At 32.4% G+C, this 22619-nt stretch overlaps 1 protein-coding gene across 5 annotated transcripts in view; it reads left to right on the forward strand.

Annotated features, from left to right (window-relative positions):
* Positions 1 to 5520, forward strand: part of LOC139510140 (rab GTPase-activating protein 1-like) — a 52361-nt gene extending 46841 nt beyond the window's left edge. For all 5 annotated transcript variants that reach the window (XM_071296453.1, XM_071296456.1, XM_071296455.1 and 2 more), the window contains 2 exons: positions 656 to 727; positions 2174 to 5520. In XM_071296453.1, coding sequence (XP_071152554.1) covers positions 656 to 727; positions 2174 to 2494 — 393 coding nt within the window. In that variant the 3' untranslated portion in view covers positions 2495 to 5520. The remainder of the gene's footprint in view (positions 1 to 655; positions 728 to 2173) is intronic.
* The last annotated feature ends 17099 nt before the right edge of the window (positions 5521 to 22619 follow it).

Consider the following 22619-nt stretch of genomic DNA (forward strand, 5'->3'; position numbering starts at 1 on the left):
GAAAATTTTAAAAATCGGCGCAAATGTCATACGCCCGAATTCCTCATATGTACAACATCAATATTATAATATTGTCAACATCAAATAATGACTATAGAAAAAAATTAATGGCAACATGCCCTCATATGAATAATATAAAATCTGAAATCAGAAATGCACTATAAATTAATACAAGCAACCAATATTTGATATCCTAAACTTTACATATTGAAAACAAACATATGAATAGCTTCAAATTAAATACAGACAACTGTGGTATTATTTTGAAAATGCATTGTATAAACTGTGGTTAGAATTTTTCTATTCTTTTAGTGTAAGAATGATCTTTCCAATTGATGATGCTTCAGCTAGTTTTAATTGATCACTGAACTGTTTGTTTTAAAATTGCATATCTAAATAACATATCAAAGAGTTCGCATGAAGAAGCTCTTGTAAAAAAAGGGGGGGGGGGTCAAATATGGGAAGAAAGAAGTCCTTGCTCAAATAACCAAAACTGAATTGCTAATAAAAAACATCTTATTATAAATGTTTTTTTGAAATAAAAAAAAACAAGAACAACCTTGTTGTTAATGAATCTGTATGTATTTATATAAATTTCTTGCCACTCTATTCTAAAAACATTGATTTATTGACAAGTTTCAATTTTGTTTTTTAGATTTGTTCTCAGTTGAGTGAAAGACTTGAAAAACAACAAACAGCAAATAAAGAAGAAATAGGAAGAATTAAGGTAAATAGTTACAATGTCATTATAGTACAATCTCAAACAAATATTCTTAGAATTCAAGAACCAATGATTTTTCAATATTACATACATTTTTTGCAACAAGTGTGTTGTTGGGTTGTTTTAATCTTTGATGTCTATATCATATCTCTATGTGTTTACCTTGTTTGCGGCTTACAGAAACCTGTTGATATATAAAATTACTGAAAATGAAAATTTGTAATGCATTTAAATGAAATATTTTTTGTATTGTTATTTAAGTATATATCAATGAAATATAAAATGCAAAATATTTTATCAAATGATTTATATCATTTTCATGTTGATAACATTTTAGATAGCTAGTACCTTCCATCAGTATCACGCAGAAAACAGTTCTCTTTCACAATCTGTTGAATTACAGTTTACACATATTTGTGTCACCTGTTCAGTAAGATGGCAGGACGGCCAGACATAATAACTTAAGGAGGCTCGCGGGTACAAAAATTTCGGCAAAAATTTAACATTTGATTTTTTATTACAAATTTTATTTATCACACTATTAGTAATAACTTTATGATATGGTACAAAAATCAACCCCAAAAAATCAATTTGGTTAGGCCCCAGATAACTTTTGAAATGTTTATATGATTGAAAAAGCTTTAAATTATCTCCCTTTGGTGCAAAAATGCCATATTTTTGCATTCAAATTGGAATATCTTATTTAACTCTTTGGTGACCTATATTTTTTATTATTGTTTTCAAATAAGCTGTACATAAACTAAATAATTGTAAAATATAAGCGATTAAATAATTGTAAAATATAAGCGATTTCTGTAGTTTAGTTCTTTTTTTATTTCGATATTACCTCTATTTCTTCTGTTAGTTCAACAGAAAAAAAGGACATTAACAAAAATGTTTGCTTTTTTCAAAGGCAGATTGTAAACTTAAATGAATGGTGACCCCATTTTTTTATTTCATTTATCTATTAAGTATACGATAAAGTTCATTTATAGAAAAATAAAGCGAAATCCTATATTAAAAAAAATATTGTTTTATACCCGTGAGCCCCCTTAAGAATTAATGTATTGTCTGCATCCTCACCATTTAGGTTCTATCTGTTATTTTTTTTATATCAATAACTTTTCAAACATTCAAAGAATTTCATGAAACTTTTACAGAAGCATCTTCATGATCAAGGATAGTATTTGGAGGAAATTTAAAAAAAACTCTTTTTCAATTTCTTGTATTTAATGATAACATAATCATTTGAGCCTTAGAAAAGTGTTTTGAATAAAGTTAATGAGATGTGGTATGATTGCCAATGAGACACCTCTCCTCCAACAAAGACCAAATGACATAAAATTTAACAACTAAACGTCAATGTAATGCTGGAAATGTTTAAAACTATTTGAAATATGAGAATTTTTATGATACATTTCTCTAGTTGAGCTTCTTTATATATTATTTTAGGGACAAGTTAAGTCCTGTGACAATTGTTCAAAGATGTTTAAAGATGATGGAAAAATACAACTTCCTGAACCAAAGATTGACCCTGATGCTCTGAACCCCAAATATCTAGACCTCCAGGCACAGATTAGAGAGCTTGAACTGGAACTAGCTCAAACAAAGCTAGCTTTAGTAGAAAGTGAATGTAAAACACAAGACTTAACACATCAATTAAACTCTACTATAACTGAATTACAATCTTCTAAAAACACTTGGTTTCAAAAGACTATCAACTCTCTAAAGGAGGTGACAAATCATAACACAAAGAAGGATCCTAAAGACTAGTGTTCAGGAATTACAATCATTTAAAAAACACTCGGGTTCAAATGACTATCAACTCTTTAAAAGAGGGGACAAATCGTGCAAGAAAGGACATGCAGATTACTGTAGTGAATTACAATAATTTTAGATACTTGTTGACAAAAAGACTATGGACTCTTTAAAGGATATAATCATATAAAGGAAGGAACGTAACTACTAGTTAGAACGTTACAACTTGTTAAAAGTTTTTATTTTGTAAAAGAAAAATGGATGGATATGTTTCAGTTGTTTTGTTTGTGGATGAAAGATTTTGTATTTATGAGTTGACATTATATCAGAGCAACAGTGGATGTAGAATGTCTGTTTTTATAGATTTGTTTATGTTTTGTTTTTGTTTTGAATGTTTAAGGCTGTGAAACTATTATAGCTGTTGAGGGATTTCAGATGTATTTATTTTGTAAGTGTGAGCTGAGTATTTAACACTATTGCTGATTATCAAATGTTCCCATTGAAGAAGTAAAACCATACACACAAACAAAGTGGAAAAAATAATACTGGCCTTACTGTCAGCATGGTCAAGGGAATAGTAATGGATATTAACATTCAGACAATTTTTTACTTGTTACCAACATGTTTTTTAAACAAACAAATCTGACATTTATACTGAATTGAAAAATTAAAATAGGGAGGACGTTTATGAAAGACATGGGCCTTTGTATTTGTATCCTGTCACTTCATATAGACCTAGAGCTTAACTTATAAAGCCTCTAATGTCACTTCATATAGACCTAGAGCTTAACTTATAAAGCCTCTAATGTCAAGGTACCAAATTTGCACCTATTTTGACAGTTTTCTCACATCCATTTATTTAAAAATTAGAAAAAAGTTTCTGTTTTGAATTTATTTTGTAGATGTATCCTTAGTTAAGTTCTACATATTTTTAATTTTAATTTTGTATCTATATTGATCATAGAAAATGGATTTGATCCTACCTCCAAACAGTCTAAGATTCTGTATTGATGAGTAGATTTTACTTTTTTCAGTAGACCCTTTATGCTAAATGGGTGGAAATTGGATATTCATGCAATTTTGGTACTTAAACCTTAAAGTCATTTTATGTAGAAAGCTTAAAAGTATAATCTGATTTTAGTTGATCCAAGTGTTAAGATTGATCTTGCTTTAATTTGTTTGTGAAGAATAACTGAAATTGTTATGACTGTGGAAGAGGATACCAAAGACATAAAGATTTTATAACCCTTCTCAATTTATTACCTCTAGAAGTCCTTGCAGATTAACTACTGCTTATGCGTTGTTTATTTTAAGGGCATTGAACATTTTTTATTTGAATGTTTTTCTTTTCTTTAATTTGTATAAAGATAGTTATGGATGACAGGGTTGATTTACAATGTTGAATGCATTTAACATAAAAGAACAGTTAAATTGGTTATAACTTATGTTTTATTTTCTGATCTTATTTAAATATATTTATGATATGGCCATGGTCAACTTTTCAAAATGACTGTTTCAAGGGAATAATTTTAGGACTGTTGGATGGCTATTAAATTGTTGACAACATGTATTAATCTGATTGGTTTATTACCTCATTTCCTCAATTCTGTGTGCATGGAAATCATATTATATTATTTGTTTTTTTTTCTGATATAAAGTAAAACGAATCAGATACTGCTGTTTTCTTTGATGACTTTATCTGTTTCCCTTTACTCCTGGCTTCAGGTAACAGTTTGCTGTTTTAGTTTAACAGTGACTAGAAAGTATGTTAATTATCCAGTTTCTTCATACCTCCTTCATCCATTTTAAAGGAATACCCCTCATTGATTGTTAACAAGTTTGTTATGCACATGGTCAAGTTTTGTATGTAAGAAGCAAACAACTGTATAAGTTTGTGATAAGTGGTCAATTTTTAACTCTAGTCATTTTATTGATACATGTTGTATATAGTTTTGTTATACAAATCATTTGGCATAATTTTGTGATATATTTCAATTTCATACAGAATTATTTATTCCATCCATTTGGCATTTTAATCATTTAAGACACATTTTTACCCACCTAACCAAGTCTTAGCATTTTAATGAGGTATTACTTACATGGGCCTTTTTTAAGTATTGCCAAGTTCTGTTATTATATTTCTGGCAATAGAATCAATAACTTGTGATATTTATGTAACAAAAATAGAAATGCTTTTGAAAAATTAAACTTTTTTTTAGCAATAAATATTTTTCAAACAAAAGCTGCATAATTAAGAAATAAAATAAAACAGGTTTTAAAGTAATAGGTAATTGCCACATTTAAACACTTAAAATTTTTGAAAAAAGTACATAATTTTAACATGTTTACCGGTTTTATTTTCACTGTTAAGAATATGCTACTTAAAAAGTTCTACAAACAATAATTAACAAATAGACCTATTTTTTTACAATAATTTCATTTGTTGAAAAAAGTTGGTCTTAATCTTGTTACCAGTATACTAAAGATAATTCAACCCCAAAATGCTTTCTGAGGTTTATTTAAATATCTTCTCTGAAGTTACATACTATGTACTTTAGAATGAATTTACTGATATAGTAATCATCAGGAAATGATATTCTGAACAAAACAGAACAAACATAACTTTTCAAAATTTATCATCTTAATTTGTTCCAGCCAGTAAAACATTCCACTGATATTTTTAATTTCTGCATTTTTTTTGCTGCTGAGTATAATCTATACTGCCATAGATATTTGATGATCTGCTGATCATCATTTATACACCTGTCATTGTTATAGACAGTCATTTTGATGAAATATCAATTCTTTATGTCTAGGGTTGAATCAATGATAGTCATGATATAAATGTATTCCAAGAGTTGGACATGTGTGTATACTGTACTTCTTTACCAATAGGGTTTCAAAACCAGTCTCATTATAAACAGCAAACAATGTGCAATTTAGTGCTAAAATATGATATTGATATTTAGCTTTTTTATTGTTGTACAGTGTAAAATAATAATATTACAAAAAAATCCAATAAATTCCAGATATTAAGCAAACAGTTATCTTTTCTTTTTAATTTACAAGTTTATTATAACTTGCTATGCAATCTGCATATCAGGTTTACTTTAGTCTTTTCAATCTTATTCTATTCAATAACTCTTGTGGTAGTGTGCTTGCTGTCAGTGTAGGAGGCTTTAAGTTTGATCCTTGTCAGTGTCAAAATTTAGAATTAAAAAATTGCTGTTGCTATGCCTAACCAGCATCATTTAGAAGTAAAGACAAATATTTGTTGAAAGGAAGTCGCAATAATGTGTCTAAGTAGAGTGACATGTCTTTCCTGCAGATTTTTACTTTAAGAGCTATCAAATCAAAAATATACCGGTAGTTCATAAAAAAATAAGATATGTGGTATGATTGCCAAGAAGACATCTCTTCACCAGAGAACAATTGATGAAGAAGTTGCTGGTATAGTACAAATCAGGATATATAGATATAAGAAGATGAGGTATGATTGCCAATGAGACAACTCTCCATCAGAGAATAATTGATGAAGAAGCTGCTGGTATAGTACAAATCAGGATATATAGATATAAGAAGATGAGGTATGATTGCCAATGAGACAACTCTCCATCAGAGAATAATTGATGAAGAAGTTGCTGGTATAGTACAAATCAGGATATATAGATATAAGAAGATGAGGTATGATTGCCAATGAGACAATTCTCCATCAGAGAACAATTGATGAAGAAGTTGCTGGTATAGTACAAATCAGGATATATAGATATAAGAAGATGAGGTATGATTGCCAAGAAGACATCTCTTCACCAGAGAACAATTGATGAAGAAGTTGCTGGTATAGTACAAATCAGGATATATAGATATAAGAAGATGAGGTATGATTGCCAATGAGACAATTCTCCATCAGAGAACAATTGATGAAGAAGTTGCTGGTATAGTACAAATCAGGATATATAGATATAAGAAGATGAGGTATGATTGCCAAGAAGACATCTCTTCACCAGAGAATAATTGATGAAGAAGTTGCTGGTATAGTACAAATCAGGATATATAGATATAAGAAGATGAGGTATGATTGCCAATGAGACAACTCTCCATCAGAGAATAATTGATGAAGAAGCTGCTGGTATAGTACAAATCAGGATATATAGATATAAGAAGATGAGGTATGATTGCCAATGAGACAATTCTCCATCAGAGAACAATTGATGAAGAAGTTGCTGGTATAGTACAAATCAGGATATATAGATATAAGAAGATGAGGTATGATTGCCAATGAGACAATTCTCCATCAGAGAACAATTGATGAAGAAGTTGCTGGTATAGTACAAATCAGGATATATAGATATAAGAAGATGAGGTATGATTGCCAATGAGACAATTCTCCATCAGAGAACAATTGATGAAGAAGTTGCTGGTATAGTACAAATCAGGATATATAGATATAAGAAGATGAGGTATGATTGCCAATGAGACAATTCTCCATCAGAGAACAAATGATGAAGAAGTTGCTGGTATAGTACAAATCAGGATATATAGATATAAGAAGATGAGGTATGATTGCCAATGAGACAACTCTCCATCAGAGAACAAATGATGAAGAAGTTGCTGGTATAGTACAAATCAGGATATATAGATATAAGAAGATGAGGTATGATTGCCAATGAGACAATTCTCCATCAGAGAACAATTGATGAAGAAGTTGCTGGTATAGTACAAATCAGGATATATAGATATAAGAAGGTATGATTGCCAATGAGACAATTCTCCATCAGAGAACAATTGATGAAGAAGTTGCTGGTATAGTACAAATCAGGATATATAGATATAAGAAGTTGAGGTATGATTGCCAATGAGACAATTCTCCATCAGAGAACAATTGATGAAGAAGTTGCTGGTATAGTACAAATCAGGATATATAGATATAAGAAGATGAGGTATGATTGCCAATGAGACAATTCTCCATCAGAGAACAATTGATGAAGAAGTTGCTGGTATAGTACAAATCAGGATATATAGATATAAGAAGATGAGGTATGATTGCCAATGAGACAATTCTCCATCAGAGAACAAATGATGAAGAAGTTGCTGGTATAGTACAAATCAGGATATATAGATATAAGAAGATGAGGTATGATTGCCAATGAGACAACTCTCCATCAGAGAACAAATGATGAAGAAGTTGCTGGTATAGTACAAATCAGGATATATAGATATAAGAAGATGAGGTATGATTGCCAATGAGACAATTCTCCATCAGAGAACAATTGATGAAGAAGTTGCTGGTATAGTACAAATCAGGATATATAGATATAAGAAGGTATGATTGCCAATGAGACAATTCTCCATCAGAGAACAATTGATGAAGAAGTTGCTGGTATAGTACAAATCAGGATATATAGATATAAGAAGATGAGGTATGATTGCCAATGAGACAATTCTCCATCAGAGAACAATTGATGAAGAAGTTGCTGGTATAGTACAAATCAGGATATATAGATATAAGAAGATGAGGTATGATTGCCAATGAGACAATTCTCCATCAGAGAACAATTGATGAAGAAGTTGCTGGTATAGTACAAATCAGGATATATAGATATAAGAAGATGAGGTATGATTGCCAATGAGACAATTCTCCATCAGAGAACAATTGATGAAGAAGTTGCTGGTATAGTACAAATCAGGATATATAGATATAAGAAGATGAGGTATGATTGCCAATGAGACAATTCTCCATCAGAGAACAAATGATGAAGAAGTTGCTGGTATAGTACAAATCAGGATATATAGATATAAGAAGATGAGGTATGATTGCCAATGAGACAATTCTCCATCAGAGAACAATTGATGAAGAAGTTGCTGGTATAGTACAAATCAGGATATATAGATATAAGAAGATGAGGTATGATTGCCAATGAGACAATTCTCCATCAGAGAACAATTGATGAAGAAGTTGCTGGTATAGTACAAATCAGGATATATAGATATAAGAAGATGAGGTATGATTGCCAATGAGACAATTCTCCATCAGAGAACAATTGATGAAGAAGTTGCTGGTATAGTACAAATCAGGATATATAGATATAAGAAGATGAGGTATGATTGCCAATGAGACAATTCTCCATCAGAGAACAAATGATGAAGAAGTTGCTGGTATAGTACAAATCAGGATATATAGATATAAGAAGATGAGGTATGATTGCCAATGAGACAATTCTCCATCAGAGAACAATTGATGAAGAAGTTGCTGGTATAGTACAAATCAGGATATATAGATATAAGAAGATGAGGTATGATTGCCAATGAGACAATTCTCCATCAGAGAACAATTGATGAAGAAGTTGCTGGTACATGTATAGTACAAATCAGGATATATAGATATAAGAAGGTATGATTGCCAATGAGACAATTCTCCATCAGAGAACAATTGATGAAGAAGTTGCTGGTATAGTACAAATCAGGATATATAGATATAAGAAGATGAGGTATGATTGCCAATGAGACAATTCTCCATCAGAGAACAATTGATGAAGAAGTTGCTGGTATAGTACAAATCAGGATATATAGATATAAGAAGATGAGGTATGATTGCCAATGAGACAATTCTCCATCAGAGAACAATTGATGAAGAAGTTGCTGGTACATGTATAGTACAAATCAGGATATATAGATATAAGAAGATGAGGTATGATTGCCAATGAGACAATTCTCCATCAGAGAACAATTGATGAAGAAGTTGCTGGTATAGTACAAATCAGGATATATAGATATAAGAAGATGAGGTATGATTGCCAATGAGACAATTCTCCATCAGAGAACAATTGATGAAGAAGTTGCTGGTATAGTACAAATCAGGATATATAGATATAAGAAGATGAGGTATGATTGCCAATGAGACAACTCTCCATCCAGGGTTGGCAAAGTATTACCCGCCCTGGAAAACCCAGGCGGGAATTCCCGGGTTTTTCCGGGCTGGGCAATACTCCCAGAAATTGGTATTACTGGGTAATACTGGGCAATAAGACTTTTTAAGCTTATTTTAACACAAAATAGTAAAGTCTTGTTGTAGTTTCATAGTATTATAGCTAAATATATACATTTTATACAGATAACCATTGAGAGTCATGTTTCTAGAAGATTGAAAATTCAATTTCATTCTTTTCTCCACTACTTCTATGTAGGCAGAATACAAAATTTGAATATTTTAGGATTATTAATACCTTGTTAATTTCCATGTGTTGTTTCAACTATCCAAACTTTAAAAAAAAAATGCATTTTAAACCAGTGTTTATGTGAATTATAAATTTAAATGTCTATGCAATCATATTGCTAAATAAACACCCTACAGGGTCAAGTCATTAACCCTTATAGAAATGAAAAGGCTGAATATTGTTATATAAACATATCAATGTCCTAATCTGAATAATTACTTATTAATTAGTGATGTACATATAAATAATGCAAAAGTAATTTTTCTTACATTTTCTTGTTAATTCTTAATGTAAGATATATACATTTGAAAAATGAATTCTTTGAATTTATGTTAACAGTTTGACCAATCTAGACGAGAGGGTGATTTAATAGACTTTCAGAAGAGAATTATTCCATTAATATTTGTGTAAAATGTGCCTACATGTTTACTTGTCTCATAGTTGCAAGAATAGTACTTTTTCAAATGTATATATACACTTTTATCATCACTCTCAAACAAGTCAACTAATTTATAAATCAAAATGTGTTTATAAATATCTTAAATGCATTGCCATTGAGTTTGATCACTGAATTCTCTTTAAAATTCAGGCCAGTATTTTATATTACCCAGTATTGCCCAGTATTACCCATTAAAACCCAGTAAAACCCGGGTTTTCCCAGTATTTCCCACTGGGCTGGGCAATACTCATAAAACCCGGGTTTTTGCCAACCCTGTCTCCATCAGAGAACAATTGATGAAGAAGTTGCTGGTATAGTACAAATCAGGATATATAGATATAAGAAGATGAGGTATGATTGCCAATGAGACAATTCTCCATCAGAGAACAATTGATGAAGAAGTTGCTTGTATAGTACAAATCAGGATATATAGATATAAGAAGATGAGGTATGATTGCCAATGAGACAACTCTTCACCAGAGAACAATTGATGAAGAATTTGCTGGTATAGTACAAATCAGGATATATAGATATAAGAAGATGAGGTATGATTGCCAATGAGACAACTCTCCATCAGAGAACAATTGATGAAGAAGTTGCTTGTATAGTACAAATCAGGATATATAGATATAAGAAGATGAGGTATGATTGCCAATGAGACAACTCTCCATCAGAGAACAATTGATGAAGAAGTTGCTGGTATAGTACAAATCAGGATATATAGATATAAGAAGATGAGGTATGATTGCCAATGAGACAACTCTCCATCAGAGAACAATTGATGAAGAAGTTGCTGGTATAGTACAAATCAGGATATATAGATATAAGAAGATGAGGTATGATTGCCAATGAGACAACTCTCCATCAGAGAACAAATGATGAAGAAGTTGCTGGTACATGTATAGTACAAATCAGGATATATTCATATTATATAACATTTTATTGTCCAGTATATGTTATAATTGCTGTTAGACATTAGGCATACATTGATATATTTATAAGATATTTGGAATATCATAAATCATTTCATAAGAAGTTACTGATTATACCCCCGCTTTAAAAAAGTGGGGGTATACTGTTTTACCTCTGTCCATCAATCCGGCAGTCCATCCATCCCACGCATGAATATTTTTCGTATCAACTTACTCATGATAGCCAAGTTGAAAAATTTTGTTACATTTTTCTCAGGAACTACAATATAAGGATTTCTGAAATTTGGTTTCAGGGTTTATATAGGTCAGCTATACTGTGTGATGTGTTTTCAGATTCATCATCCAACAACTTCCTGTTAATTGAAATATTTCGGTGGGGGGCATCATCAGTGAGCAGTAGCTCACAGGTTCACTTGTTAAATCATTTTTATTTAGGTTGAGTAATTTTTATACTACCGTAAAATTTTTGCAGTCGTATATTGGTATTACGTCGTCGTTGTCAGCGTCATCCAAAGACGGATGGTTTCCGGATAATAACTTTAGTTTAAGTAAATAGAAATGAATAAAATTCGAACACAATGTTTATAACCACAAAAGGAAGATTGGGATTGATTTTGGGGGTCATGGTCTCATTAAGGTTTAGAAATAAAGGGCCCAAATGTGGCCAAAAACAAGCATTTATCTTGTTTCAGGACAATAAGTTGTGTATAAGTATTTCAATTGCTCTGAAATTGTACCAAAATGTTTAATATTATAAGAAGAAGGTTGGGATTTATTTTAAGGGTTATGGGGCAAACAGTCAAGGAATAAAGGGCCAAAAAGGGGCCAAAAACGAGCATTTTTGTAGTTTCAAGACAATAACTTGTGTAAAATGATTCTTTCTGAAATTATACCACAAGATTCCATTCTACTAAGGGATGATTAGGATTGACTTTGGGGGGTTATGGCTCAAACCATGTATGAATTAAGGGCAAAAAAGGGGAAAAACAAGGTTTTTTTCCTGGTTAAAGGACAGTTAGGACAATTTGAAAGCAGTGTAAGGGAGGTAATCCAAAAGTAATCTTTGAACAACTTCACACAACTTTTAAATATGTGCATTTTTTTTTTTAAATTTGCCAATATATATAACTTCAGTATTAACAAGTGAAACTGCGAGCTACTGCTCACTGATGATACCCCCCCTGCAAGTGGATAATATTAATAGTGTAAAAATATGCAAGTGTTTGGTAAACAGGAAGTTGTCGAGTGATGAATCTGAAAACGCATCACACGGTATAGCTCCTGAAACCAAATTTCAGAAATCCTTGTATTGTAGTTCCTGAGAAAAATGTGACGAAAATTTTCAACTTGGCTATCATGTGTAAAATTATACAAGTGTTCGGTAAACAGGAAGTTGTCAAGTGATCAATCTGAAAACGCATCACACGGTATTGCTGACTTAGATAAACCCTGAAACCAAATTTCAGAAATCCTTGTATTGTAGTTCCTGAGAAAATGCGATGAAAAATATTCATGGGACGGACTGACTGACGGACTGACAGACCGACGGAAGGACAGACAGAGGTAAAACAGTATACCCCCCCTTTTTTTTTTAAAGCGGGGTATAAAATCCTTGTATTGGAGTTCCTGAGAAAAATGCGACGAAAAATATTCATGGGACGGACGGATTGACTGACGGACTGACGGATTGATGGAAGGACAGACAGAGGTAAAACAGTATACCCCCCCCCCCTTTTTTTTAAAGCGGGGGTATAATAATAAACTCCATTGGAAATTTTCCAATAACTTCAGTTTAATAAACTTCATTGGAAATTTGCCAATAACTTAAGTATAATTGGAAAGGTTTGGATTGATTTGGGGGTTTTGGTCCCTTTGGTTTAGGAATATTAAAGGAGTATACAAGGGGTCCACATAAGCATTTTAGCATCCATGTCCAGACAATAACGTTTGGAATAGAATTGCCTGAAATTATATCTCCAGTTTCCACACTACAAAAGGATGGTTAGGATTGGAGTTTTGGAGTTATGACTAAATCTGTTTATGAATTAGGGGCAAAAAGAGGGAAAACAAGGGTTTCCTGGTTCATGGACAATTACTTAAGCTTTGTTTCTTTATGTTGGTACTCTTTGCTATTTTTTTGCTAGTTCTAGTATGAAATTTTTTAAACTGTTTCTAGAAAATTATTATTGTCTTGAGATCATTAGCTGTAAATTTATATTTAGAAGTTACAATTAATCAATTTTAACCATAGATATAGGAAGATGTGGTGTGAGTGCCAATGAGACAACTCTCCATCAAATAACAATTTATAAAAGTAAATCCATGTATGTCATTTTATATTCTAATATTTTATGATGAATTTAAATGAGTAGTTATTGTTGCAAAGTCCATTAGAAATTTGAATTGAGATTATTTTTGAAATAAGGGAAGGGGTAGGTGAATAAAAAATAAGAGGGGGGGGGGGGTATTAATTACTATGACTGATTTATCACCAATGTCGTGTTTGACCAAGCCTTAATAACTTTTACCTAGTCTCTCCCTACCAGTACATAGCCTCTCCATGTGTACCTCCCCGTGATAAAAGATTCATACTGAGTAAAGGCCTCAGACCAAACTACAAGGGCGACGAGAAGATGGGTCGGCATGTCTTGGAGAAGGAAAACTCTGATTACAAATACCGGTTGGTGGTAACCAATAGTCCTTTCAAGACAACCACTCTAGCTACTGGACAAATAGTGGTGAGATCACTGTCCCAGCAGAAGATATTCGTCAACGGGTACAACGACAAAGGGCGTAGGATGGCAAACAGTATCTAACCGGCTAGTGACACTAATGGGAAAGATTGCATTCCAGATGCTTTACAAAACTTCCTCGAACCTTCAGGTAGGCTAATCACCCGATTATAGAGGTTAAAGTGGATTACAGAAATACTAAACGAAAATTTACGAACCTTGGGTGAAAGAGTAAGAAGAACTTTAAATAGAAGGAGAATGATGTTGGATGGCCAAATCTGAAAGGAAGCTACACAGCTGAGACTTCTTAACACTAAATCCGCTACAAAAAAAGGCACACAGAATGTATAAATCTATGATTATTCCAGGAAGCGCACAACATCGCAAATGAAATGACAGCAGATGAAATAGGTATACTAGGAATAGCAGAAGCAAGATGGAATGATACAGGACAATCGCCAGGAAAAGTGATTATATACTCTGGACACATGGAGGAGAACGCCCTGCAGTCTGCAGGAGTTGTCGTTATGCTATCAAAAGAAGCTCAGAAAACATTAATTGGATAAGAGCCAATAAGTGCCAGAATTATAATAGCAAAATTCAAGACCACACATAAAAGAATATCAATAAACATCTTCCAATGCTATGCTCGTACAAATTGCGCAGAGGACAACATCAAGGAAAGATTATATTGAATGCTAGAAGAAACCACCAGGAAATGTAGCTCAAAAGACATCACAATATTAATTGGAGACCTAAATGTTAAAGTAGGAAGGGACAACATCGGTTATGATCAAGTGACGGGAAGACATGGACTAGGAAAAATGAATGAAAGTGGAGAGCTCTTTGTCAATTACTGTGCAAATCATAATCTGGTCATTGGTGGAACTTTGCCGATGGCATGGCCTTTCTGTCCCATTACCATAAACAAATGCAGGACAAACTAACACAGGTTAAAAAGAGAGCAGCAGAAACAGGCTGTTCCATCAATCACGATAAAATCAAAAGTTTTAAAGTCAAACACAAGGTTCCTAGCAAGTCTGATGGTTAACACCCAAGCTTTAGAAGAAGTTGATCCCTTTACAGACCTTGGAAGGGTATTGGACAATCTTGGTGGCTCGGATATAGATGTAAAAATCAGAATTGGCAAAGCTAGAACTGCATTTAATATGATGGGATCAATTTGAAAAGCAATAAACATCAATCTAAAGACCAAAAATACACGTGTTCTATTCCCAGGTAAAAACCCTTCTCTTATATAGAGCTGAGACTTGGAAAAAAGAAGAAAAAACAGCTTCAAAAAGTTTTCATAAACAACTGTCTCAGGCACATCCTTAAAAGCAGATGGCCTGGAAAGATATAAATCCAAGATCTATGGGAGAAGACCAACCAAACCTCAGTTGATGAAGTTTTAAAAAAGAGACAGAAGAGATTGATAGGGCATACACTGAGGAAGACAAAGAACAACATTACAAGGCAGGCCTTAAGGTGTAACCCACAAGGAAAACGTGGCAGAGACAGACCAAGATACACATGGAGAAGGAATGTTGCAGCCAAGATGGAGAAAGAAGGGTACAAATAGCCTGATCTGGAGAGCCTAGCAAAGGACAGAAGGTGGAGAAATATCTTTAGTGACCTAGACTTCTTACCAAAGACCAGGCCAGGCCTAATTTACTTAAACCAAGATGTATTACCACTGTCATGTTTAACAAGCCTTAATAACTTGGACCAAGACTTATCACCAATATAATGTTTAACAAGCCTTAATTACTTGGACCAAGACTTATCACCAATATTATGTTAAACAAGCCTTAATAACTTGGACCAAGACTTATCACCAATGTCATGTTTAACAAGCCTTAATAACTTGGACCAAGACTTATCACCAATATAATGTTTAACAAGCCTTAATAACTTGGACCAAGACTTATCACCAATATAATGTTTAACAAGCCTTAATAACTTGGACCAAGACTTATCACCAATATAATGTTTAACAAGCCTTAATAACTTGGACCAAGACTTATCACCAATATTATGTTAAACAAGCCTTAATAACTTGGACCAAGACTTATCACCAATGTCATGTTTAACAAGCCTTAATAACTTGGACCAAGACTTATCACCAATATAATGTTTAACAAGCTTTAATAACTTGGACCAAGACTTATCACCAATATAATGTTTAACAAGCCTTGATAACTTTGACTAAGACTTATCACCAATATAATGTTTAACAAGCCTTAATAACTTGGACCAAGACTTATCACCAATATAATGTTTAACAAGCCTTAATAACTTTGACTAAGACTTATCACCAATATAATGTTTAACAAGCCTTAATAACTTGGACCAAGACTTATCACCAATGTCATGTTTAACAAGCCTTAATTACTTGGACCAAGACTTATCACCAATATAATGTTTAACAAGCCTTAATAACTTTGACTAAGACTTATCACCAAAATAATGTTTAACAAGCCTTAATAACTTGGACCAAGACTTATCACCAATATAATGTTTAACAAGCTTTAATAACTTGGACCAAGACTTATCACCAATATAATGTTTAACAAGCCTTAATAACTTTGACTAAGACTTATCACCAATATAATGTTTAACAAGCCTTAATAACTTGGACCAAGACTTATCACCAATGTCATGTTTAACAAGCCTTAATTACTTGGACCAAGACTTATCACCAATATAATGTTTAACAAGCCTTAATAACTTTGACTAAGACTTATCACCAAAATAATGTTTAACAAGCCTTAATAACTTGGACCAAGACTTATCACCAATATAATGTTTAACAAGCCTTAATAACTTGGACCAAGACTTATCACCAATATTATGTTAAACAAGCCTTAATAACTTGGACCAAGACTTATCAACAATGTCATGTTTAACAAGCCTTAATAACTTGGACCAAGACTTATCACCAATATAATGTTTAACAAGCCTTAATAACTTTGACTAAGACTTATCACCAATGTCATGTTTAACAAGCTTTAATAACTTGGACCAAGACTTATCACCAATATAATGTTTAACAAGCCTTAATAACTTGGACCAAGACTTATCACCAATATAATGTTTAACAAGCCTTAATAACTTGGACCAAGACTTATCACCAATATAATGTTTAACAAGCCTTAATAACTTGGACCAAGACTTATCACCAATATTATGTTAAACAAGCTTTAATAACTTGGACCAAGACTTATCACCAATATAATGTTTAACAAGCCTTAATAACTTGGACCAAGACTTATCACCAATATTATGTTAAACAAGCCTTAATAACTTGGACCAAGACTTATCACCAATGTCATGTTTAACAAGCCTTAATAACTTGGACCAAGACTTATCACCAATGTCATGTTTAACAAGCCTTAATAACTTGGACCAAGACTTATCACCAATATAATGTTTAACAAGCCTTGATAACTTGGACCAAGACTTATCACCAATATAATGTTTAACAAGCCTTAATAACTTGGACTAAGACTTATCACCAATATAATGTTTAACAAGCCTTAATAACTTGGACCAAGACTTATCACCAATGTCATGTTTAACAAGCCTTAATAACTTGGACCAAGACTTATCACCAATATAATGTTTAACAAGCCTTGATAACTTGGACCAAGACTTATCACCAATATAATGTTTAACAAGCCTTAATAACTTGGACTAAGACTTATCACCAATATAATGTTTAACAAGCCTTAATAACTTGGACCAAGACTTATCACCAATGTCATGTTTAACAAGCCTTAATAACTTGGACCAAGACTTATCACCAATGTCATGTTTAACAAGCCTTGATAACTTGGACCAAGACTTATCACCAATATAATGTTTAACAAGCCTTAATAACTTGGACTAAGACTTATCACCAATATAATGTTTAACAAGCCTTAATAACTTGGACCAAGACTTATCACCAATGTCATGTTTAACAAGCCTTAATAACTTGGACCAAGACTTATCTCCAATATAATGTTTAACAAGCCGTAATAACTTGGACCAAGACTTATCACCAATGTCATGTTTAACAAGCTTTAATAACTTTGACTAAGACTTATCACCAATGTCATGTTTAACAAGCCTTAATAACTTGGACCAAGACTTATCACCAATGTCATGTTTAACAAGCTTTAATAACTTTGACTAAGACTTATCACCAATGTCATGTTTAACAAGCCTTGATAACTTGGACCAAGACTTATCACCAATATAATGTTTAACAAGCCTTAATAACTTGGACTAAGACTTATCACCAATATAATGTTTAACAAGCCTTAATAACTTGGACCAAGACTTATCACCAATATAATGTTTAACAAGCCTTAATTACTTGGACCAAGACTTATCACCAATATAATGTTTAACAAGCCTTAATAACTTGGACCAAGACTTATCACCAATATAATGTTTAACAAGCCTTGATAACTTGGACCAAGACTTATCACCAATATAATGTTTAACAAGCCTTAATAACTTGGACTAAGACTTATCACCAATATAATGTTTAACAAGCCTAAAATACTTAAACCTAGATGTATTACCACTGTCATGTTTAACAAGCCTTAATAACTTGGACCAAGACTTATCACCAATATAATGTTTAACAAGCCTTAATAACTTGGACCAAGACTTATCACCAATATAATGTTTAACAAGCTTTAATAACTTGGACCAAGACTTATCACCAATATAATGTTTAACAAGCTTTAATAACTTGGACCAAGACTTATCACCAATGTCATGTTTAACAAGCCTTAATAACTTGGACCAACACTTATCACCAATGTCATGTTTAATAAGCCTTGATAACTTGGACCAAGACTTATCACCAATATAATGTTTAACAAGCTTTAATAACTTGGACCAAGACTTATCACCAATGTCATGTTTAACAAGCCTTAATAACTTGGACCAACACTTATCACCAATGTCATGTTTAACAAGCCTTGATAACTTGGACCAAGACTTATCACCAATGTCATGTTTAACAAGCCTTGATAACTTGGACCAAGACTTATCACCAATATAATGTTAAACAAGCCTTAATAACTTGGACCAAGACTTATCACCAATATAATGTTTAACAAGCCTTGATAACTTGGACCAAGACTTATCACCAATATAATGTTTAACAAGCCTTAATAACTTGGACCAAAACTTATCACCAATATAATGTTTAACAAGCCTTGATAACTTGGACAAAGACTTATCACCAAAATAATGTTTAACAAGCCTTAATAACTTGGACCAACACTTATCACCAATATAATGTTTAACAAGCCTTAATAACTTGGACCAAGACTTATCACCAATATTATGTTAAACAAGCCTTAATAACTTGGACCAAGACTTATCACCAATATAATGTTTAACAAGCCTTGATAACTTGGACCAAGACTTATCACCAATATAATGTTTAACAAGCCTTAATAACTTGGACCAAGACTTATCACCAATATTATGTTAAACAAGCCTTAATAACTTGGACCAAGACTTATCACCAATATAATGTTTAACAAGCCTTGATAACTTGGACCAAGACTTATCACCAATATAATGTTTAACAAGCATTAATAACTTGGACCAAGACTTATCACCAATATAATGTTTAACAAGCCTTGATAACTTGGACAAAGACTTATCACCAAAATAATGTTTAACAAGCTTTAATAACTTGGACCAAGACTTATCACCAATATAATGTTTAACAAGCCTTGGACCAAGACTTATCACCAATATAATGTTTAACCAGGCCTTAATTACTTAAACCTAGATGTATTATCACTGTAATGTTTAACAAGCCTTAATAACTTGGACCAACACTTGTCACCAATGTCATGATTAACAAGCCTTAATAACTTGGACCAAGACTTATCACCAATATAATGTTTAACAAGCCTTAATAACTTGGACCAAGACTTATCACCAATATAATGTTTAACAAGACTTGGACCAAGACTTATCACCAATATAATGTTTAACCAGGCCTTAATTACTTAAACCTAGATGTATTATCACTGTAATGTTTAACAAGCCTTAATAACTTGGACCAACACTTGTCACCAATGTCATGTTTAACAAGCCTTAATAACTTGGACCAAGACTTATCACCAATGTCATGTTTAACAAGCCTTAATAACTTGGACCAAGACTTATCACCAATGTCATGTTTAACAAGCCTTAATAACTTGGACCAAGACTTATCACCAATGTCATGTTTAACAAGCCTTAATAACTTGGACCAAGACTTATCACCAATGTCATGTTTAACAAGCCTTAATAACTTGGACCAACACTTATCACCAATGTCATGTTTAACAAGCCTTAATAACTTGGACCAAGACTTATCACCAATGTCATGTTTAACAAGCCTTAATAACTTGGACCAAGACTTATCACCAATGTCATGTTTAACAAGCCTTAATAACTTGGACTAAGACTTATCACCAATATAATGTTTAACAAGCCTTAATAACTTGGACCAAGACTTATCACCAATGTAATGTTTAACAAGCCTTGATAACTTGGACAAAGACTTATCACCAATATAATGTTTAACAAGCCTTAATAACTTGGACCAAGACTTATCACCAATATAATGTTTAACAAGCTTTAATAACTTGGACCAAGACTTATCACCAATGTCATGTTTAACAAGCTTTAATAACTTGGACCAAGACTTATCACCAGTATAATGTTTAACAAGCCTTAATAACTTGGACTAACACTTATCACCAATGTCATGTTTAACAAGCCTTAATAACTTTGACTAAGACTTATCACCAATATAATGTTTAACAAGCCTTAATGACTTGGACCAAGACTTATCACCAATATAATGTTTAACAAGCCTTGATAACTTGGACAAAGACTTATCACCAATATAATGTTTAACAAGCCTTGATAACTTGGACCAAGACTTATCACCAATATAATGTTTAACAAGCCTTAATAACTTGGACCAAGACTTATCACCAATATAATGTTTAACAAGCCTTAATAACTTGGACCAAGACTTATCACCAATATTATGTTAAACAAGCCTTAATAACTTGGACCAAGACTTATCACCAATGTCATGTTTAACAAGCCTTAATAACTTGGACCAAGACTTATCACCAATATAATGTTTAACAAGCTTTAATAACTTGGACCAAGACTTATCACCAATATAATGTTTAACAAGCTTTAATAACTTGGACCAAGACTTATCACCAATATAATGTTTAACAAGCCTTGATAACTTGGACAAAGACTTATCACCAAAATAATGTTTAACAAGCCTTAATAACTTGGACCAAGACTTATCACCAATATAATGTTTAACAAGCCTTAATAACTTGGACCAAGACTTATCACCAATGTCATGTTTAACAAGCCTTAATAACTTGGACCAAGACTTATCACCAATGTCATGTTAAACAAGCCTTAATAACTTGGACCAAGACTTATCACCAATATAATGTTTAACCAAGCCGTAATTACTTGGACCAAGACTTATCACCAATGTCATGTTTAACCAGGCCTTAATAACTTGGACTAAGACTTATCACCAATGTCATGTTTAACAAGCTTTAATAACTTGGACCAAGACTTATCACCAATGTCATGTTTAACAAGCCTTAATAACTTGGACCAAGACTTATCACCAATATAATGTTTAACCAGGCCTTAATTACTTAAACCTAGATGTATTACCAATGTCATGTTTAACAAGTCTTAATAACTTGGACCAAGACTTATCACCAATGTCATGTTTAACAAGTCTTAATAACTTGGACCAAGACTTATCACCAATATAATGTTTAACAAGCCTTAATGACTTGGACCAAGACTTATCACCAATATAATGTTTAACCAGCCTTAATAACTTGGACTAAGACTTATCACCAATATAATGTTTAACAAGCCTTGGACCAAGACTTATCACCAATATAATGTTTAACAAGACTTAATAACTTGGACCAAGACTTATCACCAGTATAATGTTTAACAAGCCTTGGACCAAGACTTATCACCAATATAATGTTTAACAAGCCTTAATAACTTGGACCAAGACTTATCACCAATATAATGTTTAACAAGCCTTAATTACTTGGACCAAGACTTATCACCAATATAATGTTTAACAAGCCTTAATAACTTGGACCAAGACTTATCACCAATATAATGTTTAACAAGCCTTAATAACTTGGACCAAGACTTATCACCAATATAATGTTTAACAAGCTTTAATAACTTGGACCAAGACTTATCACCAATGTCATGTTTAACAAGCCTTAATAACTTGGACTAAGACTTATCACCAATATAATGTTTAACAAGCCTTGGACCAAGACTTATCACCAATATAATGTTTAACAAGACTTAATAACTTGGACCAAGACTTATCACCAATATAATGTTTAACAAGCCTTGATAACTTGGACCAAGACTTATCACCAATATAATGTTTAACAAGCCTTAATAACTTGGACCAAGACTTATCACCAATGTCATGTTTAACAAGCCTTAATAACTTGGACTAAGACTTATCACCAATATAATGTTTAACAAGCCTTAATTACTTGGACCAAGACTTATCACCAATATAATGTTTAACAAGCTTTGATAACTTGGACCAAGACTTATCACCAATATAATGTTTAACAAGCCTTGATAACTTGGACCAAGACTTATCACCAATATAATGTTTAACAAGCCTTGATAACTTGGACCAAGACTTATCACCAATATAATGTTTAACAAGCCTTAATAACTTGGACCAAGACTTATCACCAATATAATGTT

Source organism: Mytilus edulis, chromosome 2 (assembly GCF_963676685.1).
Source record: "Mytilus edulis chromosome 2, xbMytEdul2.2, whole genome shotgun sequence".
Taxonomy (NCBI): domain Eukaryota; kingdom Metazoa; phylum Mollusca; class Bivalvia; order Mytilida; family Mytilidae; genus Mytilus; species Mytilus edulis.